The 26,144-nt window shown below is 48.0% G+C and overlaps 1 protein-coding gene across 4 annotated transcripts in view; it reads right to left on the bottom strand.

Annotated features, from left to right (window-relative positions):
• Positions 1 to 24,493, bottom strand: part of HIP1 (huntingtin interacting protein 1) — a 162,815-nt gene extending 138,322 nt beyond the window's left edge. Inside the window, exons 1-3 of one of the 4 annotated variants that reach the window (XM_077836892.1) lie at positions 24,303 to 24,440; positions 20,562 to 20,705; positions 14,931 to 15,410 (exon numbers count right to left, since the gene is read on the bottom strand). In XM_077836892.1, coding sequence (XP_077693018.1) covers positions 14,931 to 15,194 — 264 coding nt within the window. In that variant the 5' untranslated portion in view covers positions 15,195 to 15,410; positions 20,562 to 20,705; positions 24,303 to 24,440. Of the gene's footprint in view, positions 1 to 14,930; positions 15,411 to 17,692; positions 18,907 to 20,561; positions 20,706 to 24,302 lie in introns of all 4 variants that reach the window. The other 3 variants (XM_077836894.1, XM_077836893.1, XM_077836896.1) reach the window with 3 other exon arrangements.
• Between the last annotated feature and the right edge of the window lie 1,651 nt (positions 24,494 to 26,144).

The raw sequence follows: 26,144 nt of genomic DNA, 5'->3' as shown, positions 1-26,144 counted from the left end.
CTGCTGGTGATAGCCCATCCAAAGTGACAACTCTTTACACAATGTGCATGATAATGAAGTTAGGCCATTTCCTGCACAAATCCAGGTTCTCTCACTCCCTCACCCCCCTCCAAAAACCCACCCCCATACACACACAAACTCACTCTCCTGCTGGTAATAGCTCATCCAAACTGACCATTCTCCAAGTTTAAATCCAAGTTAAACCAGAACATCTGGGGGGGGGGGGTAGGAAAAAACAAGAGGAAATAGGCTACCTTGCATAATGACTTAGCCACTCCCAGTCTCTATTTAAGCCTAAATTAATAGTATCCAATTTGCAAATGAATTCCAATTCAGCAGTTTCTCGCTGGAGTCTGGATTTGAAGTTTTTTTGTTTTAAGATAGCGACCTTCATGTCTGTGATTGCATGACCAGAGAGATTGAAGTGTTCTCCGACTGGTTTATGAATGTTATAATTCTTGACATCTGATTTGTGTCCATTTATTCTTTTACGTAGAGACTGTCCAGTTTGACCAATGTACATGGCAGAGGGGCATTGCTGGCACATGATGGCATAAATCACATTGGTGGATGTGCAGGTGAACGAGCCTCTGATAGTGTGGCTGACGTTATTAGGCCCTGTGATGGTGTCCCCTGAATAGATATGTGGGCACAATTGGCAACGGGCTTTGTTGCAAGGATAAGTTCCTGGGTTAGTGGTTCTGTTGTGTGGTATGTGGTTGTTGGTGAGTATTTGCTTCAGGTTGCGGGGCTGTCTGTAGGCAAGGACTGGCCTGTCTCCCAAGCATCTTCTCAAGCCATGCTGTAAGGCTTCTGGAGTAATGTCGCGGCAATGCTGATATACTCAAATCCAGGAGCAAAAGAACAAATTCTGGCTCCACACCAGTTTTTAAAATGGGGAGAGGACATCCAGTCAACTTGACACCAGAGCAGTGTAGGGCACATAGCAAGTTACACAGACAGGTCAGTAACAGATGCCCACAAATCAGCGCGGGATAGAAGTTGGAAGACTACAAAGTAGTAAGCAACAGCATTGTGTGCACACGAACAATAGACCAAATTCAATTTGAAAGAGGACTTCAGAGTTCATGATAAATATGGAGTGAGCGCGCTATATGAATTGCATTGTGTGTATGCAAGCATCTTTAAACCAGATTAATTTAACTTAACCCAGTTTAAACACCCCCTGCCCCATGCAGACTAGCCCTTAGATTCTCTGTGCCTCATTCTCCATCTTCAAACAGACAACAGCAGTTCCCTACCTCAGAAGGGTGGTATGAGGACAAGTGCATTGAAAATTGTGAGACACTCAGATACAACCCCCACACACACACATTATTGCAGTATCAGATAAGTATCAACGATGGATGGATGGAGTAATCGAAGAGCAGTCTGCCCTAGGACTCTCATCATTACGAGTACTGAGCTGAACTGATGTTAACTGTGGGAAAATTTTCAAGTGTCCCTAGTGTAGACAAGGGATCTGTGCCTCAGTTGTTCTATCTGTAAGAAGGGGATGATAAGTATTTTCCTATCACACAGGAGAGCTGTGAAGCTTACTCGGTGTTTCCAAAGCACTTTGGAATCCTTGAACAAGTAGCACTTTTGAAGTGAAGTTCATTACCATGAAGCACTCAAGCCTGAGGTCAACATAAGCCGCCTTGCGTCGACCTAGTTGGACACATGTCTACACTTAAAATTTGTCTCCAACCGTCGTAGACACCCAGTTACAGGGACTTAGAACTCCACCTCTCAAAGAGGCACTGACACTGTGTTACCTATGTTGACCCTCCAGCAGCTTCCCACAATGCCAGACACTGACTGCTCTGATCTCATTTGTGAACTGCCCAGAGGTCACAGAGACCAGAAGCCCCCTCACTTTAAAGCCTGGAAATTTTTGAAATGTCTTTTCCTGATTGTCCATCTTGGCAAGTACATCTAGCTGCTCTCCATTGTTGTGTGTCTGCCCAGCTGACCATGCTGGCTACACGTGCCAGATGCACTCCAGCCTAGAGGCCGGGCAGGCACAGCTACGGACCAGCTGTAGAAACGAGGACATCTATGAGCACATTGCACAGGGGATGCAGGAGAACGGTAAGACAGGGATCAGCAGCAGTGCTGCTCAAAAGCGAAGGAACTGCAGCTGGCATATCAGGAAGCCAACAGTCAATCCAATGCCAAGCTGCAGACCTACTGCTTTTACAAAGAGCTGCATGCATAGTTGGTGGAGCCTCCACTCCCAGTTCCTCCCCCACACCCACCAACGTGGATACTCGGAGAAGCCTGAGGCACTGACCCCTGCTGCGAACAGTGCGGGTCAGACGAGGAAGAGGCGGAGGATGCGGGACATGGAACTGGTGGATTCATCTGTGCTGTGAGCCAGAACCCGTTTGAGACTTCATGACAGTCCAATCAGTGGAGCATGGGTGAGCCTGATATAGAGGAAGGAACCTCAGGTACATGTGTAAGTGTATTTCCCATTACAATGATGTACTGACGGTGTCCCCAGCTTAATGGGACACAGCTATTGATGTTTCATTAATTTACCATATTAGACGAGGCAGTGGGACAACAAAGAGAGGTAGTGTTGTTATCCGCTTTTCATTCCCCTGTACAGTTAGGCGGGAGGGGCCAAGCAGAGCAGTTAGTTTATGCGTACAGGGATGTCTCTTGAATCCTCCTGAGACACTCAATGAAACATTCATGGAGGTACTCTGCAATCCTCTCCCTACAGCTTCTAAGGATGACAGCCTTATTTCTTCCTCTGCAGTAGGACACTGTCCCACGCTGCTCAACGATAACGTTTGTAGGCATCATTGCAGTACACAGGCTACCAGCATACGGGCCCACCCAGCTTCAGGACAGCAGCAGCAGCTGGGCTCCCTGTGCCTTTGTCTCCCTCAAGAGGGAGATATTAGCTAAAATCACCACTGCCTGTGGCAAATGGTGCCAGTATTCAGTGCCACTGCCTGAATGGCTCATAGTTTCATGCAACTGAACAATTTCCCTCGCCTCTGGCAGGCCGTATTCACCATGGCTGGTGCTGTGAGTGGTGCTGTGCACAAGCATTCCAAAACAGAAGTGTCAATCAGCATGTCTTGTTTAAAACTTTAGGGGAGCAAGGGATGGAAGTTCTCAATCTTAACTTTTGCTTCCCATTGTGACTCTACTGATTATGGTACCTCTGTGTGTTTTATCTGAGGCTGCTGCCGTTGTGGCCTTGAGGGGTACCCCCTCCACACCCATGGAATGCCTGACCCAGATAAGGAGGAGAAAGAAGAGGACTCAGGAGTACATGTTCAGTGAAATCCTGCAAGCCAGTGCTGCATCATATTATGAACACAAAGCCTTGGGGATCAATACTGCAGACAGCCTGGAGAAGAAAAGAGCAGACAGGAGAAAGACTCAGGAGTCCCAGCAGCAAAAAGAGAGGGAGATGCACCAAGACATATTCGGGATTCTCTAGCAGCAAACACAGACGCTGCACACTCTTGTGAATCTACAGGTTCAGCAAACACAGACTCGCCTCCCTTTGCAGCCCATGGAGAACTCCATTAGGGCACCTCCCGACACCGCCCCCTCAACATTACACATGACATCAGGGGCGACATCCCTATCCCTACCACTCCACCCCGGTAGACACTGAGGACAACCACATCTTCACATACAGCAACCATGACACTCACAGGTCAGCGTATGTGCAGATAAAATGGAAATGAATCATAGAATAGAATATCAGGGTTGACCTCAGGAGGTCATCTAGTCCAACCCCCTGCTCAAAGCATGTTCCTTCCCCTTGTTAACTTCTGTTCCATTAATTTATTAATTTTATGTATTTGCTTTTAAGTTGCACAGACTTTTCTTTGCATTGATTTTATAACTCAAAATTCTATTCTTTGGAAAACAATCCATTGTTAGTAGTTCCCAACATACGTTGCAGAGCGCCTAGCAGTACTGAAAACACCCACTTAGTTGGGTCACACTGTGCAATAACAACTCATAGGATCAGTGACAAACACAGTGTAATCATCACAAATGTACAACAAGCACCACAAAATTAATAGGTTCTTTGTTAGTGTTATATTCATAGATGTACAGCAAGCACCACACAATTCTTAACAGGCCCCAAAACAGCAGGGTCAGGTAGAGCACAGTACACCATGACACATTACTCACTGAAAGAGCACTTTAACAAAGCCTCCCTAAGCTGTATAGATCCATGTTGAGCTTTTCTAATAGCAATTGTGTCTAGCTCTTCAAACTCAGTAGACAGACACTCCACCTCTGCCCTCCACCCTGGCAGAAATGTCCCCCCCTTTGCTTCACAGATATTATACAGGACACAGCAAGCAGCTATAACCACTAGGATGTTTTTGCACTGAGAGCCAATCTTGTGAGTAAACAACGCCAGCGTACCATCAATCTACTGAAAGCACATTCAACTGTCATTCTACACTTGCTAAGCTGGTAGTTGAATCATTTCTTGGTGTCAGGGTGGCTGGTGTACAAGAGAGCAAGGGGCAGGATGCGTCCCGGAGGATCACTATTGGCATTTCAACACTGCCAATGGCAATCTACCAGGGGAGAAAGAAAGTCCCTGCTTATAGCTTTCTATGCAGTCCTCTGTTCTTGAAGATGCGAGCATCATGCACCTTTCCCTGACCAGCCCACACCGATGTTGGTGAAGTGTCCCCAATGGCCCACTAATGCTTGCATAACCATAGAAGAGTTACTCTTTCTGTTGATGTACTCTATGACAGGGAGGGCTGGTGCCAAAACAGGGATATGTATGCCATTGACTGCACCACTGGAGTACGTGAATCCCACTTCAGCAAATCCATCAACTAAGGCCTGCACATTGCAGAGAGTCCCAGTGATGCACAGCAGGAGACAACTAATGGCCCTGCACACCTGGATGACAACAGCCCTTCAAACTGATTTCCCAATGACCAGAAGCAATCCAACATTGCAAGTTTGCCACTGGCTTCTCCACTGTCACTGCAGCTCTCATTCTGACATCCCAGTGTTGGAAGGATGGAGTGAAATGAGCACACAGTTCCAGGAACATGGTCTCGGACATCTGAAAGTTCTGCAGCCTGCGTTACGATGAAATCCCACCAGTCGGTGCTTGTTTCTTGGGCCCAAAAGCAGCATTCCACCATTTGCAGCTGCTCCATGAATGCCAACAACCTGCAATGGAGTCTCGCTATGTCCCAGAGCAATCTGTTCTCCCAAAAATTGCCACTTTCCCTGTTAACTCGGTTCTTCTTGTAGCTCTGCAAACACCAGAGGATGGTGGGTCCTGTGCTTGCAACACTCATGACAATAGCACAGAGCTGTGCAGGTTCCATGCTTCAGTCAGAGAGGGAGAACAGCACCAAATCCCATGCAGTTTGTGGGATTTTTATAAAAGGCAAAAAATTATGGGATATAGACACTGTCATAAACATAAAGGGAAGGGTAACCACCTTTCTGCACACAGTGTTATAAAATCCCTCCTGGCCAGAGGCAACATCCTGTTACCTGTAAAGGGTTAAGAAGCTCAGCTAACCTGGCCGGCACCTGACCCAAAGGACAAATAAGGGGACAAGATACTTTCAAATCTTGGAGTGGGGGGAGGCTTTTGTTGTGCTTTTTGTTTACATGGTGGTTCTCTCTTGGGACTGAGAGAGGCCAGACAGAAATCCATCTTCTCCAACCCATCCTAATCCAAATGTCCAATATTGCAACCAGTATAGGTAAGCCAGGCAAGGCGGATTAGTTTATCTTTTGTTTTATGTGAATTTTCCCTGTGTTAAGAGAGAGGTTTATTCCTGTTTTCTGTAACTTTAATGTCTTCCCCAGAGGGGGATCCTCTGTGTTTAGAATCTGAATACCCCGTAAAGTATTTTCCATCCTGATTTTAACCTCTCTTTTTTTTAATAAAATCCTTCTTTTAAGAACCTGACTGATTTTTCCATTGTTCCAAGATCCAAGGGTTTGGGTCTTTGATGATTTTGTAACAAATTGGTTAGGATATTATTCTCAAGCCTCCCCAGGAAAGAGGGTGTGTAGATCTTGCGGGGATATTTTGGGGGAAAGACATCTCCAAGTGGTCTCTTTCCCTGTTCTTTGTTCAAAATGCTTGGTGGTGGCAGCATACGGTTCAAGGACAAGGCAAAGTTTGTACCTTGGGGAGGTTTTTAACCTAAGCTGGTAAGAATAAGCTTAGGGGGTCTTTCATGCGGGTCCCCACAGCTGTACCCTAGAGTTCAGAGTGGGGAAGGAACCCTGACAGACGCTGTTCCCTCTAAGCTGTGCGCGTGTGCACATGCACACAGACCCTAAACCCCGCGCACACGGCGAAACACCACGTGCACAAAATTTGCACAGAAGAAATTTTTTGTGCACACGGCCTGTCAAAAATTAGAGGGAACATTGGATATAGATGACATTACGGAAAGGAGATAGCTGCATGCTGGGAAGTTGAGCCCTTGCTCATAGTCACCCTGCGTGACTCATTTCTGCAGTACCACGCAGTGGCAGGTTGCCCACTGGGATACCTACCCATACTGCACCGCACCGTGCAATGACACAAGCACTCCTAGTGAGCACGCCTGTTGCTGATACAAGGAGCCAAGCGCTATATAGACAGTCCTCGGACTTACAACACAATTGGTTCCTGAAAATTGCATCGTAACTCGTAACAGCAATCCATTCCATTGCGGGATGGAGCACCATAAAGTCAAAACCAGTTGTCGTAAGTCGAATCAGAGTGTCAATTGAGAAACGTCACAAACGTCATAAGTGCCATTCATTGTAAGTCGAACATCGTAAAGTCAAGGGCTCCTTGCACTAACTGCGGCAGCTTTATGCCAATATAACTTGCGTCAGGAAAAGTTTGTAGACACAGTCTTAGATACCTACCATGGTGATGAGTCAGTATAAACTCCTAGATTAGAATCTAGTCCAGAAGGGCTGGACTGGACTGGACCAGCAGGAGATGCTTGAAGCCAGGACTGAGTTACACTGGCAGAACTGCATAAGATAAATTTGCATAAAACCTACACTGTATTGTGCGTGGCTTTAACCAGTGCTCAATGACATATAAACCAGGTTTTTCAGCGAAGGTCATGTCTACACTAATGAGCTTACAACAGCACGGCTGTACCCATGCAACTGCACCACTGTACGGTTATTCATGTAGCTGCTCTATGTCAGAGGGAGAGAGCTCTCCCGTCGACATAATAAAACCACCCTTACGAACGGCAGCAGCTGTCTCAACAGGAGATCTCCTGCCATCATAGCACTGTCCACACAAATGCTTCTGACAGTATAACTTATGTCACTCAGGGGGGTGTTTTATTCACACCGCCGAGCGACATCAGTTATACTGACACAAGTGGTAGTGTAGACATGGTCTAAGACTGTAACAAAACTTTCAAGAGACTGACAATTTGTTGGGGTCAATAGTCTGGCTGTTGGTGGATTCTCTGTAACTTGAAGTCTAAATCAAGGTTTGAGGACTTCAGAAACTCAGCCAGAGTTGTTGGGCCTACTATAGGAATGGGTGGATGAGGTTCTGTGGCCTGTAATGTGCAGGAGGTCAGACTAGATGATCATGATAGTCCCTTCTGGCCTTAAAGTCTATGAAAGATAGAACAGCAGCTTTAACTTGTGTCTTCTTCTTGTCTTTATCTTTGAAATATTTAAAGTCAGATATTTACAAAAGCAAGAAAAAAAATCTAATCTAAACACATTGTTCCTTACATCAATTTACACCCTTAAGGCATGTTTAAAAAAAAAAAAAAAGGAATATAAAGGAAACGAATACTACCGACATTACAGATCCCTGAGCAGTGCTGCTCTGGTTACAGTGCTCGACAGCACCCTCACTCCCTCCACTGCACCCACTGGGCTTATCCTGCCGGGCCACTGAATAATGGCTAACCTGGTGCCTGCCCTCTATTAGTGTTTTGACTTGGCTGGGTAACGTGCAAGGAAACCCATGATTACACACTAGGAACTCCCTCTCAGACACACAAAGGGACTCACAGCTACAGGAACTGGAAACACAATACCCTTCTGCGACGACATTTCATCTCACTAGAACTGTTGGTCCCAATACCCGAGGGGCCCACACTGTCTTCCCAAGAGTTCCAAATACAGTGATAGGTCCAACCCCTGCACTTGGAAACTCAGAGTAACCAGTGCAAATATGTACCTTAACACTTAGCAGAACAACCCCTGGAATTTTCAACCCACACGAGAGGAGGCTGAAATCTGAAACAGTTCCAAGGGTCAAACAATGCGACTTAATAGAACCAACCTAGACCACCTAGGGTAGAGTCACCTGCTCTGGCAAGGAGCAGCAATGAGTGGCTCCAGCAGGAGCCTGGTTCAACTCTCACAGAGGAGTGTTGACATGGAACCCTGGATTAGGGCAAAGAGATCCCAGAGGACATACATACACTCAGAAAGGAGTATATACAAATATCAGATTCCCTTAATTTGGAAGGGACCTTTATAGAGTACGTTACCTAGATATCCCCCGGATTGGTTCATTCTTACAAAGCCAACCCTCATAGAGGGGGGTGCATTTTCCACCCTGAATCTCTCCAGTGATGGTGTCTCCAGAGCCTCTTCAGAAACTTGTTCCATTCCCTGAACTGTTTAGAGTTAAAGATTTTCTCAATATTCAACCTAAGTTTTCCCCCCTGCAGTTTAAGCCCATTAGCTCCAGTTCTGTCCTAGCAGACTAATAAGAACTAATCCCTGTCCCCTTTCTATATTGCAGAGAGACCTCCGTCATCTCCTCCAGCCTGCAGTCCCCTTCCCTTGCCCTTTCCTCGCGTCTTCTTTCACAAACATTTTATTGCTCTCCTCTGAACTTTTGCATCTGAAGAAGTAGTTTTTTTACTCACAAAAGCTTATGCCCAAATAAATCTGTTAGTCTTTTAAGGTGCCACCGGACTCCTCGTTGTTTTTGTGGATACAGACTAACACGGCTACCCCTCGGATTCTGAACTTTTGCCACTTTGTTTATGTCTTTTTAAAAAGAATGTGGGGCCCAAAACCACACTTGGGCTCCAAGTGAAGCCTAGCCAGGACTGAGCAGAACAGTTGTCTAGTTCGCTCTGTCTGTGATATGCCTGTCAATACCACACAGCCATAGGGCATTTGCTGGTTTTGTGGCAACATTCACTAGAACACCCATATCCTCCCCTCTGTGATCCTGCTATCAAGTATTTTGATACTCTCCTCCAACATATTTGTGAGTCCTCCTTGTTTTGCATTATTTGTGAATCTGATTGGTGTATTCTTAATTCTACCCTCAAGTACTGAAAATATCTAGTACTGCATGCACACCTTCAGGGACTCCACCAATCACTGAACCATTCATTACTCCTTGTTGGACTTCCTAGACAGGTATGTATCCATGCTATAACAGTTTCATCCAATTCCCATTCCTTTGATTACCTGTGTCCCCTGGAACTGCCCAGAGACTATCTGAAAAGTCAAAGGTTAAGGACTAAATGTCCCAAATGTGTTTGCTTTAGCTATCGCTGTTAAAGTACCTAACAGCATATTTTGCAGTGTCTTTTCAACCATCTGTATTGGAGAGAACATACAGATGGCCGTTTCCAGTTCCACAACAGTCATAATAAGCTACCTGAATTCTAGCAGACTCTCCTTCACTGAAGGTTTGTTTTTAATCTGACATTGTTCTTGCTCTGGCTCCAATGAGATGCTAAAATGCTCAGATCAGCAGGCAACTTAGCTGTGGGGCACAATCTCATTCCTGCATGAGTCCAGGTGTGGTGGGGGAAGGGACACTCCATAGGCAGATACAATTGACAGCAGTCACGCAGAGGAAGAGCAAAGCTTGTGACAAGCATCGTTAATACAGGTTGATCAGGAAAGAAGGGAAACTGTTTATTTCCTATATAAAAACTACCTGTAGTTCCCTCTCATCCTGGGCTCCCAGTGACCAGGCACATCACATCCTTTGTGGCTGATGCACTCACTAGAATCAGTGTGTATCTTTTAAAAAAAAGAAAAGGAGTACTTGTGGCACCTTAGAGACTAACCAATTTATTTGAGCATAAGCTTTCGTGAGCTACAGCTCACTTCATCGGATGCACTGAAACCTGTGTATCTTTTAACTCTCTCCTCCTTTTACTACTGAATATTGCTTTTCATTCTCTGCCTGGCAATAAATCCCTGCAGCCTTGGCAAACCCAGCTGAAATACTGAAGAGCAAAAGGCATCTTCCGCTTCTGAGAGACCTTGAGAAGAATAATTTAGTCTAGTTTGCAAGGCTGAACTATCACTAAAAATGGACAACAAGCAGGTTGAGGATTATAAATGGTCTTTATTGCTACCAAGATTTAGAAGAAATAGAAGCAATTCCTATTTTCAATAAACCTGTGAAATCCTCACTGGAAAATCCTTTACTTGAATACAGAATCCATCCAATATAAACCGGTCACTATTAGAATGTTTTATATTGATCCCTACTTTATCAGAACCTCGGGCTCATTTAAAACATGCACTTGCTGAACTCTATGACAAGGCTTTTTCACAACAACTGCAGATTTCCCTTGGCCTCAGGTGGTCACTGTGATTTTGCAGACCCCTGTATTCACTGTGAGAGGACCTCCGCCTGTTACCAGATAGCTTGAAATTCACTCAAATACAGACACATCACATGCCCTACTATAGCAGCACTAATCAAACAAACAACAGCCTGAAAATACAGGTCAATGGCAAAATTCCCTTGACTTCAGGGGGAGCAGGATCAGACTCATGTTTTTCACAGCACGTGTTAGTTTCCAGAGTGCATCATTATGTAAAAAATTCATTGAGATATCTGCATATATATATATATAACAGTGGCCACCACCCAAAAGCACAGGAAAAGGGGAAGGAGCTACATGTTACAGTAAATTGTTAAGAATTAAAATATTTTCATTCACGTTAGTGAAACCATTGGGATATAAATAACATTGGGATAATAAATCCCTCGAACAGGGACTCAAAACAGACCAGATGACTCATGTTCATTAGTTATCAACTATAATTCCAATCCTGTTAGGTGCTAAGCACCCTCAATTCCGATTTAAGCCACTGGAAATTGAGGGCATTCAGCCTCCAGATCCTAAGAGCTCATTTTTCCAAAGATGAAAAGCGAGTTCCAAAGTGAACTCATCCACTGTATCACCTACTCCCTTAGGATGGGTTCATCTGGCTTAATTTGTCACTTTCCACAGACAAGAGCTATTTTTTCCCGTTCTCTGCAAGTGACAACATGATTCTTTAAATATCTGCTCGCAAAGGTTATATATAGTAACACTCTGGCACTTTAAAAGGAGCCTCATGTGCTGGGTAAGAGTTTATGTTCTTAGCCAAACTGACGGGTGGCTACAGCATCTGAACCACTGAGAAAAGAACAGGGTTTAAAATGTTCTGCCAGCAGAAAACCAGTATTTCCCATCATGCCTGTGACTGGGCGCATTTTGTGCCAATTTACCTCTTCCACGCAAGTCCATTCCAATTAACAAGGCTGCTCAGGGGCCAAGTGGGAAGACAACTTGGCCCATTATGCACATGAGACAAGAAAGAAGAGGGGCAGGGGAAACAGTAATCTCCCCAGTACAGTATTTTATTAAATATTATTGTTTTGGGCTGCAAAGGCAACCAGGGATAGCACTCTCCAGCTATTGTGCTTTGCAGTGAGCTGCTTTCAAGTTGTTTTTTACTGAAGAAATTAAAGTCACACCACCAAGTTAGAAATCACACTTCATAAGATTTTCTTCTGTGATTATAAGTAACACCTTCGATTATTAATACTTATTAATCACAAATATTCTCTTTTTATTCAGTTTATGTAGTGCATTTGATATCACTTTGTATCTAGTCAGTTTCCCACTTTCTCCAGTGTAGTCAGTCTGTTTATGCTGTTTGCGAGGGTCTTTTGCACAGCACTAGAGGAGAGAAAAACGTTTTTAAAATATAGGGAAATTTTACTGAAAAACTGGAGATGCTGGTAGAAGGACTCAGGGGTAGGCATGGTACCTGAATCCACTTGCAAATCTTTTTGCCTGGATAGTTTTCAAGTTCACATGTACCTTGAAATAGGGAGATTCCAAATCAGCTTTTTGAGTGCAAGTTTTCTCTTAATGTAGCCCATTAACTGCATGGTGCGAAAGCTGGACTGGGAGGACACATCAGTGAGATGCACACATATACACATATTAATGGTTATGGGGTACATTCTCCCCCCTCACCTCCATTTACTACTCACTAGTTCCACTGAAATCCATGGGCAAACATGTACTACTCAGCGTGAGTAAGGATGGCATAATGTGGCCTTTCGGAATGAAGACAGTATTTCCATTTGAGTTTTGTACACTGTGCCAACCCCACTACACTATAGAGAAACTTCCGCCTTTCTCCCCTAGCTCAGTCAGCAGGCAGTGGAGGAAGATGGATCTTTGAAATTGAACATTCACTAGAAAAGGGGAACATTCAGGAGTGGGTTTACCTATCAGTGAAATGGAAACTTCAGAGGCCTCACTGCATTTAAAGCTTGGCAGCCAGGCTGGGGAGCAAGAGGCACTGACTTAAAATTAAACTGCCCCAAATGTGCTCAATGCCCTTTCAGCAGAGAGCTGTGACCCGCCTGCTACCATCAGTTCTTACATTCTATTACCGGGGTGGGCAAACTTGTTGGCCTGAGGGCCACATTGGGGAATAGAAATTGTATGGCGGACCGTGAATGCTCACAAAATTGGGGTTGGGGTGTGGGAGGGGATGAAGAGTTTGGGCTGTAGGAGGGTTCTCTGGGCTGGGACTGAGGGGTTCAGAGGGCAGGAAAGAGATCAGGGCTGGGGTGCAGGAAGGGGTGCAGGCTCTGGGGTGGGGCTGGAGATGAGAGGTTTGGGGTGCAAGAGGGTGCTCTGGGCTGGTATCAACAGGGTTTGGAGAGTGGGAAGGGGATCAGGGCTGGGGCAGGGGTGTGGGGAGAGGCTCAAGGGTGCAGGCTCCGAGCAGCTCCCGGAAGCAGTGGCATGTCCCTTCTCCAGCTCCTACGTGGAAGCGTGGCCAGGCAGCTCTGCATGCTGCCCCATCCGCAGGCACCACCCCTGCAGCTCCCATTGGAGAGCTGGAGGGGGCCATTGGACTGCACAGGAGTGGGAGCGGGGCCATGCCTCGGCTTCCAGGAGCCGACCCAGCACCTAAGCTGGAACGGGGCCGAGCCATGTGATCTGGACCTCCCGAGCCACTGCCCCGGCTGGAGCGCTGAAGTGGGACCAAGCTGCGTGGTGCGACCCGCAACCCAGCGCCCTGGCTAGAGTGTTGGAGTGGGACCAAGCTGTGTGGTGCGGCCCCTGACCCAGTGCCCTCGCTGGAGTGTCGGAGTGGGGCCAAGGCACGTGGTGCAGCACCCCCAGCCCAGCACCCCAGCTGGAGCACCAGAGCAGAGGCAAGCTCCAGACCCTGCTCCCCAGTGGGAGCTTGCAGCCCAGCTTAAAATGGCCTGTGGGCCATAGTTTGCCCACCCCCATTCTATTAGCAAAGTGGTTTAACATTCAATGTTGGTTTTTGCAACAGAACCCTGACAGTGGCTATCCAGCTATAATGTGCTTGAAATATATGAAGACAGCCTGAATGAAGGCAGAGATATGGGAGTGCCTGAAAGTGACAAAGAGAGTTGCTGGGAGAGAACCTTGGTCTGACCAAAGGGAGTGCTGTGGGTGTGTAGCAGGAGAGGACAGCAGTCAGGGAGGGAGCAAGGAAATGTACCAACTTCATGTGAAAGAAGAGCAAAAGCCAGTGCAGAGATTTAAGAAGAGGGATGGAGAGAGCTGGTAAGAGAAATGGGAAGGCAGGGGGGACCCAGAGAGAGGGAGGAGGCGGCACAACCACATCCTGGACGAGTGTCCTAGCTGTACAGAGAGTTAATGATTGTAGAGAGAGAAGCATTGGAAGGGGCCCGGATACGAGGTTAGGAGGCGACCATTTTTAAGGACCTATTTTCTACCAAGAGTTTCAGCCAAATGGATTATCTCCCCAAAGAGCCTAATCCACACCACATCCCTCTCTGGGACTCCAAAGGCCCACATCCTCTGAACTGTAGAACAGGAAGAGGTTTCTCTGCTGCAGGCTCTGAAACAGAGTTGCTCCTGGTAGAGGAATAATTCTGGGTCTCTAAAGGAGAATTCATAGCTTAGACCAGGTGAAGCTCTCCAGATACCTGAGCTAGCCAATCAGCAATGATACTACTTCTATACATTGCAGTTGTGTCAGTGTGTGTTTAAAGCGATCCATAGACCTAAAACAAAAAACAAAGCACTTACACTTTCTAGTCCTTCAGTCTATGCTGTTTTCACTTAAAAAGAATCAGCAAGGACTGGATGGTTCAGGAGACAGGAAAGGGGATACTTGGCTTCCACCTCTCCATCACCAACATGAACCATGTGCACATCAGTAGCACCAAATGCTACCACCATCCAATGACTGTTGAGTGACAATGTTGAAGCAAGCTACTGATCTCAGTCCATTGACTAACAAAGGTACCAGCCCTCCTTCCCTCCACAAAGACAAAAAAACATGGGCTGTTGGCACTCTGAGAAGATATCCCCAAACCAAAATGGACACAGATACTGAACACCCCTTCTTGGCCTTAACCAAGCACTGGCAATGGCCCACTTTCACAAACACTCAGCAAAAGAATAAACCACATAGGACGGATATTAGTCATGCACGACTAGAAGGTGCTCAAACACTATGCTGAGAAGAGTGGTATGAGAACCTATATAGAACAGAACATAGAGCAAAAAGAAAAGACATAAAAAGCAAATCCACAGTATAATCTCCTGTTCATCTAAGAGCATCTCAAGGATACAGCCCTCTGTCTCCAAGTTCCCCTATCCAGTGCAACTTACATTCACCTTCAGAGCACATAAGCTCTTACAGTGACAAAGCAGGCTCCCTCTACAGGAACAACAGTTCTTCACCCTCACTCCAGTTCCAGCCAACAATGTTCTTAGTCTGTGTTCTCCAAGGATCACACCAAATGACATCTTCTCTCTTACATTCCCTGTAAAATGAATTATGTTGCAAGATGGGCATATTAAACTCCTGTCCCAGCAGTTAATGTTGTATGCATGTCCGCTCCCACTTTCATAAACCAGATGCCAGATTGACATTTGATGCAATATATCATTATTTATGTATTGTCATAAGTGCACAAAGTGATGTACAACATGTGAACTGAGCCAACCAATAAGTCCTCATTACAAAGACCTTACAGTCTAAGGGCCATAAACATTTGTTTACATGATTCCGCTCAGTGAGGGATAGCCTTATGAGAGGCACATCTTGTCTTCTCAAGGATCCCAGGGGGACAGCAGTCAAACAATACACTGTGAAGAGAGAAACAGGACAGGGACAGAGAAAATGCACTTCAGTATGCCTTCTAAATGGAAATTAAAACTTTAAGGTTGTGTCTACACTGCAATCAGGTGATGCGATTGCAGCACCTGCAGACATACCTGAGCTAGCTGTGGTCTACCAAAGTACAATAGTACCCCAGAACATACTGCAGCAGCTAGGCTGCACCACCACACAAGCTGTGGCGGCTACCCGGTCATTGTTACTCAAGCTATCTTTGATCTAGCGGAAGCTACAGTCACACCGCCTGCCCGCAGTGCCGACAAAGGGCACGTCGACACTATGGGGGCTCCAGCTGCGCAGCTATGGTACTGCTGTTGTGCCGAAGTAGAGCCATAGGGCAGATGCTTTCTACAGCGCTGGAGTGGGGTTTTCTGTTGCTGTTGATAATCCACCTCTCCAAGAGGTGGTATCTAGGTCAACACAGCACATCGACAGTGGGGTTAGGCTGGCTTAACTACGGTGCCCTGAGGTGTGAATTTTTCACACCCCCGACCATTGTAGCTATGTCAAACTAACTTTTACGTAAAAAGAAAAGGAGTACTTGTCACACCTTAGAGACTAACAAATTTATTTAAGCATAAGCTTTCATGAGCTTTAAGTGTGGATCAGGCCATATTCAGGGATTCAACTGTACTTCTAGCCTGGAGATGCATTACTGATGGCTGACTGGACTCCTGAAATTCATGTAGGGTCAGATGTAATTTGCTAGCCAATTTTCTCTTAAAGTAAACAGACTCTAGTGATTACATATGCAATAGTAGCTACTTTACAACCCAGAAAAACTCCTCACTTCTCAGCAGAGCTTTCGGTCCGCGGGCCCAGTTCACCATTGTCCTGTGTCTTGTGCACTGATTTGCACCAATGCACAGTGAGTGCACAGGGGGAGTAAAACTCTACTGTCCGATTTGGCAGCATTTTACAACCACAGCGCACCAGCATAAACATGGTGCAGGGCAACAGTGAATCAAGCCCAATGGTGGTCCACAAGCTAAGTGAAGGTCTTCTAGATTTGTGTCTCATCCAAAATTGTCAACAACCATTAGTGCTGATTATTGTTGTTTGTACTGCGGTAGAGCCTAGGAGCTCTAGTTACGGATGAGGACCCCGCCGTGCTGGGCACTGCATTGCACATCCACAGAACAAAAAGAGGTCCCTGTCCCAAACAGCTTACAATCCACTCTGTCTCTCCCTCTACTATTCAGTGCCTTTCCTATATATTCTGACGGAAGACCTGAAATCCCACTTTCCAGATTTCTGGAGGAAGGCTTGTCTTGGGAAAGTAGTATCTTTCCCCACCGCTTCCCTCCCTACTTGAATAAACCACCCTGGTATTAAGGCTAGACAGAAAGAAGAACTGGGAGTGGGTGTCTGCCCTTATTTCACCAGGGGCTTGTAGCATGCTTGTGTTTAAAGGGCCAACCTGAATTATGTGAGTAAGGCTCTGCCTACATTAGCTGTATTTTCCTAAAGTTTCCCATGGTTGTGATACAGAGAAGGAAATCTTAAGAATGTGAGTGTAGTGTGAACAAAGCCTAGGAGCCTGCTTCTCCTCAGCAGGCTTGTCTACACTAGACAGCTGCGCTACTGGAACGTTCATTGGTGTGTCTGAACTGGTGCAAGTGACAAAAGTGCAATGTATCCATATCATGCATTGGGTGGGTATGGGACACCATGTCCATACACAATACTCGCAGCAAGTATTGCAGGGATTGTTACCCTACAATGCCCTGCACAGCTCCCAGGGGCAAATACATTGTGTCTTTGATACATAGCATATCTTTCCAACTGTAAGTGCCTCAATGCTCCCATGTAGACAAAAGAGACAAGGTGGGTGAGATAATAGCTTTTCCTGTGTCTCTCATATCCTGGGACTAACACAGCTGAAGAACACTGCAAACATCAGTGTAGACAAGGCTTTTGTGATTAGAGTGGTGTGCTGAGGTTTAAACAGTCTGTGTAGAAATGTAGTGCTCCTGTAACAGAAAACAAATCCTTCAGGAAATCACTGCTTTACAGGACAGATCATTTAAATGTAGGAAAAAAGCAGACCATGTTTTGAAGCTGCTCTGTTAAGTGAAGTTGCTATTCTGAGTGCACATTTCCCCCTCCTCACTTACATTATCTCCTTGTACCATTTTCCTTTGAGAGTAATTGGTACTATCCTGAGAGAAGCACCTGGAGTTTTCCGTGATCCTTTATTGCTCTGTGGTATATCTCAGAATGTAACACCATCTGCATGCATCTTACTCACCACACATGCATCCTTCTTCCAGTCTCACTCTCTCTTTTTTTGTTAAATATTTGGCTTATCCAAGAGCTGAACATCTTGTCTCTGCTAGTTTGTTAGGCAAAAATTCAGTTAGTACAGAGCATGAATCACTTCTCTGTCCCCAGCATCACAACTGCATCCCCTGCGGTCAAATGCAATGGAAGGGAGATGGGAAATCAAAGTGGATTAGATTGCAGTGCTATGCCTAACCTAACCAAGTAGATTCCAGATCTTCAGCTTCAAACCTTGCCTCTAGAGCTTTAACCCTGACAAGCATTTTAAAGGTTCGTCCAGAATAGTTACTACTGTAGCAGACTCCTTGACAGCGAAAGAATCATTTCCAAAGGATACAGATGTCAGACTGAATTAAATGCTATAGGAAACACAAGTAACAACATATGTCATGATTCATTACTTTTTTTGTTGGTTCCATCCCCTCAGCCAGTGTTGTTGCTCAGCTCTTAAGATTTGTTCCATTTCAGCTTCTGCAACAAGCACTAGCAGATCCAAATAAGTGAAATACAGACTTTAACCTAGGCAGTCATTTTAAAAGCCCTCACATCCACATGCAATTATAAACTTCTATCTGGTTTTGTATCTGTAAAACAGCAGGATCTATAGGATCTCGATGTCTCTACTGCTCAGCTTTTCCGTTAAAAACCATCTGTGTTGATGGCTGAAGAAAAGCAGAGCCATTATGGGTATGTAAAAAGCAACAGCAGGCAGTCTAATCTCAGCTGTGCTAGTAGAGGTTCTTTCATCCAGCAGGAAGTCCATCAAGAGTTGGCATACACACACTGAAACAGTATAAAAATAAAGTTATTTGGATCTATCTTTATGTTTGTGCCACAAAGCAACCTGAGGAACTCACCTACCCAGGCTAGGGAAACGGAGACAGCGCTTCTGCAAGGTTCATTGACATCTGGCCCAAAAGCAACAAATTAGCTTTGTCAGAGGAAAAACTATTAAATTCAGGATCCTTGTGTAGCATCTAATGAAACATTCTCATAATATTCGATCTCACACCACATAGGATGGGTCATGACAAGAAACAGATGTCAGTCATCCAACAGGACAGAATAACCATTTTGACATGCTTTTTCCACTTGGGATACTCCTCTGGTATGGGACATTCCTCTTCATGAATGTTCTGCTGCCAGAAGACCAGGCAGATACTGAGGTACACTGGGAGTGGGCTGAGGATACAGAAATACAGGTAAACCCTGATTTTATAAAGGTCTTGGGAATCAGATGAAACCTTTGTATTAAAAAAATAATCACTATTTCAAATAAATGCATACCAGGTTCTATGCAAAATTTGGAAGCACAGATCTGAAAAGTGTTGAATAACCAGTGTTTGGAAAAATCATAGTTAACCTCTAGTTGCCTTGGCATATTTCAGAGACTTCACCATAAACTGGAATGGGATCATGTATCCTGTGATGGAGTTAAAGAGTCTTCAACACAGTGCCCTGAGGTTTCCAGCTACCAAAAGATTTGGAAAGATCAACTAAGAACAGGAAAAGAGACAGCATCTTGCTGGGTGCTGATACGTACTTGCTTAGAAACAAATGTTGAATAATTTGGTCCTATAACCAGCTTTCTGGACCTTGCTAGCTTGTGCTTGAGACCATGATGTTCACATATTGTGTCCTTCCATTAGAACTTATAATATCCTCAAGAAAATGAAACTCAGGTTATACAGATGTTCCAAGTTTTGCACAGACTTTTGTTGTTGATGGCACAAATTACCATCTTCTGACGCTTTGCTATCTGCACTAACATATAAGTATTAGCACCACTACCCATCTGGTAATGTTCACTTTCTGTGGGGAAGAAGGGGCTCTCAAGGGAATACTAATAGTACATATTTGCTGAAAAGATCTCATTAGCCTGGGCAGAGTGGGGCCATTTAGTGAAACACAGAATTTGCTGCTCTTTATTAGTTGGAATAAAGGCCTCCAAATCTGAAATAAATAGGCTTCACTGTTTTCTGCAGGCTCTGGATCACACTGGAGACACTGTCTCGAGTGATGATTGCACTCAATCCCCTTTAGGACCTGTTAGATTGCAAGGTTAGTCCCGGTTCCAAATTTAGGGCTTTAAGTATTTTTTCTAGGTAGCTTCCAATAGGAGTCCTTACTCAAAACCTCATAAACCCAAAACTAAGCCTTACTCTATGTGTCTATCATCAGGACATTAACCCATACTCTGGTTGTTTCCCACCTCAACCACTATTGCCACTATTGCCTTTTCTGTGGTCTCACCCTCTACCCCATCCTTTCATAGTCAGTTTTTGACCACTGTTAGGCTGCTTGTTCGCTGAAACCACAGCCTACCACACTGATCAATATTGTCCATTGTTTCCTTGCACTCCCCCCCAGGTCTGTCTATCCATCTGGTGTCTCATCCTATACTTAAACTGTAAGCTCTCAGGGGCAGAAGCCGTCTTTTTGTTCTGTGTTTGTACAGCATCTAGCACACTGGGGTCCTGGTTCACGACTGGTGCTCCTAGGTACAACGATAACACAAATAATACTGTTGGCCAGAACCCCTCCTCTTCTACTGCTCTGACCAGCGATCCGAATCTCCTGCCTGCACTACCTCTATTCCTTTTTCAAAACTCTCCCTTGGCTTTACCTTATTCCCCACAGATTCTCTGTTGCCCTGCCCTTTGTGCAGTCATTTACACCAGTGAGTGCAAAGTGGGTATAAAATGCTATTAGATCAAAATGGTAGCAGTTTGCACTGGTGCAGATGACTCCACAAAGAGCAGAGCAATACAGAAGCTTCCCCAGAGTTCCTACTTTACATCAGTTGCAGCACTCTGCTCTCCTCTCCTGCTACATACCCCCTTTGGGCTGGCCAAGCATCTCTCCCAACTGATCCCTCCATCACTTTCCGCTGCTTCCGAGTCTGCGCCTTCTTGCAGCCTCCCAATTAGCATCCAGGTCTTCTGCCTCTTCTCTTCCAGAAAACCTTCTGAAAAACCTGCCTGTACCAAGAAGCATTACAGCTACAAAGACCACATACCACTCTGTGCTGGTTATGTGTTGTACTTTCTTGTGACTTTAGGCTGAAGGGCAGGGACATTGTAATTTGCGTTGAAACATTGTTACTTATGTATATTAACATACATAATTACAGAGCTACATAGATAATAACAATCTGCTAGCATTTTGGCATTGCCTATATGGGGGTGCAATGCTATTTAAGCCAACACAAGACCCTCTAGTCTATACAAAACAAAGTGCACACTGCAAAAAAAAAAAAAAAAAAAAGAAAGCCCCTACAAGGATAACTAGGGTGGAGTTTTCTTTTAGAATATTAGTGAATTGCACAAATCTAAAGGTATAAGACATTTCAAAGCAACAGGCATATAATAAATCCTACTGCATAGTTTTCAGAGTAGCAACCGTGTTAGTCTGTATTCACAAAAAGAAAAGGAGTACTTGTGGCACCTTAGAAACTAACAAATTTATTTGAGCATAAGCTTTCGTGAGCTACAGCATCCGATGAAGTGAGCTGTAGCTCACGAAAGCTTATGCTCAAATAAATTTGTTAGTCTCTAAGGTGCCACAAGTACGCCTTTTCTTACTGCATAGTGGAACAGCTACCGAAATAAGCGCTTCAAAGCAACAGGGAAGGTTCAGAACCAAAAGCATCACTGATTCCATTAAACAGGCCATTATATGAGAGCTAGGAGCCTTGAAGGCTAAGGGACATCTAAAGCCTATCTGGAATTGCTCTGGAAACCAATGTAATGATACAGGTGAAATGTGAGAGTGTACCTTGGTGTGCATTACCAGTGAGGCATATGCATTTGGAGTTAATTGTAAGATAGGAATCTCTCCTTTTAAAGGACATTACACTCATCTTTACAAGACCTATAGAAACATATTTTCATCCTGGCTGCCACTATTTTACCCACCACTGTAGTGTCCATTCAGCTACAACTTTTGAAACATCTAATTGTAAAGAAAACTCCTGAGAATCTGAAATCTTTTGACCAATAAGATCTACCTGCACAAGCTAGTCCTATGTATCATAGACCAAGGGCTAATCTTGGCTTCCTTCACTTACTCCCCTAACTTGAGCAACTTCTCACAATGAAGGGGAAACCAGGGTAAGGAGGCTGCCTTCTGTTTCTCATTGCTCTGACACACTGCAACAACTGTGGACCCTAGTTGCTGTTCTTGTGTCTGTCCGTCAAAAATCATCTCTTCTCCCAAACTTGTGCCTCTCACATCTGAGCTACAGTTTCAGACTTTCAGCTTCTGCCCCATCTCAGTGCATGCTTAAAAATATCAGAAGGTAGATAATTCACTCTCTGCGTGACGGAACAATACTTTTATACATCTGGGCCTCACTGCTTCTTCCCCTACCCCTCCCTTTGCTTCATCTATCTAATTTAGATCAGGCTCTTCCAGGCAAAGGCATGGTGCCCTCTCAGTGCATATGCATAAAAGCAGCTGGTTAGCAGCAGCGACTGCAGGTAGAGAAGGCACCTAGATGGATGGACAGACAGACTGGGAAGGGAACAAGTATTTGGGGCTGGATTCCCAAACTAGTCATGTCTGTGTCTTGGCTTCTCTGCCCTCTGGCATCTCATCCCCCTGGCCCTTGCAGGAACTGGGTATCTTGGTATTGCCCGGGCCAGAGCATCCCTCCCCGTGCCCCCCCAGCCCTCCAATGTCCCCACTCCTCATCCAGCACTCCTCATGCCCCCCAATGTCCCCACTCCTCATCCCGCACTCCTCATCCCCCCCATGTCCCCACTCCTCATCCCCCCCAGCCCCCCAATGTCCCCACTCCTCATCCCGCACTCCTCATCCCCCCCCCATGTCCCCACTCCTCACCCCTCACTCCTCATCCCCCCCATGTCCCCACTCCTCAACCCGCACTCCTCATCCCCCCCATGTCCCCACTCCTCATCCCGCACTCCTCATCCCCCCCATGTCCCCACTCCTCATCCCGCACTCCTCATCCCCCCCATGTCCCCACTCCTCATCCCGCACTCCTCATCCCCCCCATGTCCCCACTCCTCATCCCGCACTCCTCATCCCCCCCATGTCCCCACTCCTCATCCCGCACTCCTCATCCCCCATGTCCCCACTCCTCATCCCGCACTCCTCATCCCTCCCCATGTCCCCACTCCTCATCCCCCCCAGCCCCCCAATGTCCCCACTCCTCATCCCGCACTCCTCATCCCCCCCATGTCCCCACTCCTCATCCCGCACTCCTCATCCCCCCCATGTCCCCACTCCTCACCCCTCACTCCTCATCCCCCCCATGTCCCCACTCCTCATCCCGCACTCCTCATCCCCCCCATGTCCCCACTCCTCATCCCGCACTCCTCATCCCCCCCATGTCCCCACTCCTCATCCCGCACTCCTCATCCCCCCCATGTCCCCACTCCTCATCCCGCACTCCTCATCCCCCCCATGTCCCCACTCCTCATCCCGCACTCCTCATCCCTCCCCATGTCCCCACTCCTCATCCCCCCCAGCCCCCCAATGTCCCCACTCCTCATCCCGCACTCCTCATCCCCCCCATGTCCCCACTCCTCATCCCGCACTCCTCATCCCCCCCATGTCCCCACTCCTCATCCCGCACTCCTCATCCCCCCCATGTCCCCACTCCTCACCCCTCACTCCTCATCCCCCCCATGTCCCCACTCCTCACCCCTCACTCCTCATCCCTCCCCATGTCCCCACTCCTCACCCCTCACTCCTCATCCCTCCCCATGTCCCCACTCCTCATCCCCCCCAGCCCCCCAATGTCCCCACTCCTCATCCCGCACTCCTCATCCCCCCCCAATGTCCCCACTCCTCATCCCCCCCATGTCCCCACTCCTCACCCCTCACTCCTCATCCCCCCCATGTCCCCACTCCTCATCCCCCCCCATGTCCCCACTCCTCACCCCTCACTCCTCATCCCCCCCATGTCCCCACTCCTCATCCCCCCCCATGTCCCCACTCCTCATCCCCCCCCATGTCCCCACTCCTCACCCCTCACTCCTCATCCCCCCCATGTCCCCACTCCTCATCCCCCCCCATGTCCCCACTCCTCATCCCCCCCCATGTCCCCACTCCTCACCCCTCACTCCTCATCCCCCCCATGTCCCCACTCCTCATCCCCCCCCATGTCCCCACTCCTCACCCCTCACTCCTCATCCCCCCCATGTCCCCACTCCTCATCCCCCCCCATGTCCCCACTCCTCAACCCTCACTCCTCATCCCCCCCATGTCCCCACTCCTCATCCCCCCCCATGTCCCCACTCCTCACCCCTCACTCCTCATCCCCCCCATGTCCCCACTCCTCATCCCGCACTCCTCATCCCCCCCCATGTCCCCACTCCTCATCCCCCCCATGTCCCCACTCCTCATCCCCCCCCATGTCCCCACTCCTCATCCCGCACTCCTCATCCCCTCCAGCCTCCCAATGTCCCCACTCGTCAACACCACCTCCCCTTGTCCCCCAGCCCTCCAACATCCTCACCCCTCCACCGGCCCCCTCAACGCCCCTCCCCTCAACCAGCCCTTCACCCCCACAACACCCCCCCGCCCCGCCCCGGCCCCACCTACGCTACCTGACTGCGCTCGAAGCCCTCGCGCTCCGCCTCCAGGCCGCCGCCGCCGCCCCCGCTGCCCCCGCGGCGGCTCAGCACCTTGGGCAGCGGGTTGGGCACCTGCTTCATGGAGCTGCTCACCCGGTCCATCCCGGCTCGCCCCGGCCCGCCAGCCGCGCGCCCCGCAGCCGCTACCCGCCGCTAGCGGGACCCACTCCCCACGGCATTGGCCCCCGCCCCTGCCGCTCACACGGCAGCCACACCCCCCGCCGGGAGCCGCCTTCCGCCCCCCGGTTCTGCCGCCTCTCATTGGCCAGAGCGAATGCTACTCGAACTGAACTCCCAGTGGGACCCGTCCGGAGCCTCACGGTCCCGCCCCTTACCGAGCCTACTCCGTGCTCACAGGTCTAGGCAGCTGCTACTCCACAGAGAACTGCCCCCGGAGGACCCGCCCCTTTCTCCCGCCTCCTCCTCGCTCATTGGCCCTTGTCGCCTTCAACCCGCCCCCAGCTTTACAGACCTTCCTCTTACCGCGCCTATTCTTCACTCATTGGTCCCGGCCCCTGCTGCTTACCTCCAGGTCCTGCCCCCTACACCCACCTTCTGCCAATCCACCGCCTCCCCCGCTTGGTTTTTTTTTTTTGCCTGGGTTACCTAAATCAGGGCCCCTCAGTCAAAGAAGGCCATCTCATTGGCTGCTAGGTGTGTCCACCATGTAGAGCCCGCCTCCTTCTGTACCAATGGGAGTAGAGCACTGTGGGTACCTCAGTCAGGTCCTCATGAGTAGAGCAGAGCGGGGGCCGGGCCGGGCCGGAGGGGCAGAGCGCGGTGGGGCAGAGCGGGGGCCGGGCCGGGCCGGAGGGGCAGAGCGCGGTGGGGCAGAGCGCGGCGGGGGCCGGGCCGGGCCGGGCAGGAGGGGCAGAGCGCGGTGGGGCAGAGCGGGGGCCGGGCCGGGCCGGAGGGGCAGAGCGCGGTGGGGCAGAGCGGGGGCCGGGCCGGGCCGGAGGGGCAGAGCGCGGTGGGGCAGAGCGCGGCGGGGGCCGGGCCCGGGCAGGAGGAGTAATAGGGGTAGCACGTTGTGGGTACCTCATCTAGGGCAGTAGGAGTAGAGCACTGTATGTACATTGGCCAGGGCAATAGGAGTGGAGCATTGTGGGTACCTCAGCCAGTCCCCAGCATACCCCCTTGCCCTTAGACACAGAGAGTGATGCTCAGCCTTGTGGGGTGGCTGTACAGATCCTCAGCCATGCCTGCCATTCCCCACGCCCTGCAACAGGGTCCCAGCCACCAGAGGGCATGAGCTGCTCTAGGCCCCTTCTGGGGGCACCAGGGCCGTCCCAGTGCCCTGAGCAGGCAGCAGTGCCCCCCAGTCCCTTGCTCCTACAATCTCAACAAACACATTGAGTGAACTCACAACTCAAATCCGTCCCAGAAGGAGTTAGATTTCGTCCTGCAGGATGCCAGAGATGCACATTCATTGGCGGAGAGCCAAGAGGCAGAGAGTTCAATGGGTGAAGACCCCGACTACTTGTATGTTTCCTCCCAGATTACTGAAAACTCTAGACTCTACAGTGATTCGAGCCTTATGAGCTTTATCAGTCTTACCTGCCTGCATGAGTGTTCACACAGCAGTCACTACACTCCCAGCATGCATTGGACCCTGTGTAAAACCTAGGATCGATTCTCTGTCGACAGCCTCCTTTAGGCCTGTACCAAAGTTCTGGTCAGGAGCATGGAGATGTCCCTGGGCCATTTACACTGCAGTGGCAGGGTTGTACCTCAGCATGGAGAGGAGCAGACACTCCTGTAGCATGCTTCTGACATGCCCACTATGCTGGGGCCCAGGGCAGGGCGGGGCTGTGC

This window comes from Eretmochelys imbricata, chromosome 17 (assembly GCF_965152235.1).
Source record: "Eretmochelys imbricata isolate rEreImb1 chromosome 17, rEreImb1.hap1, whole genome shotgun sequence".
Taxonomy (NCBI): Eukaryota; Metazoa; Chordata; order Testudines; family Cheloniidae; genus Eretmochelys; species Eretmochelys imbricata.
The sequence above is the reverse complement of the archived record's forward strand: the minus strand, read 5'-3'. Positions and strand labels throughout refer to the sequence as shown.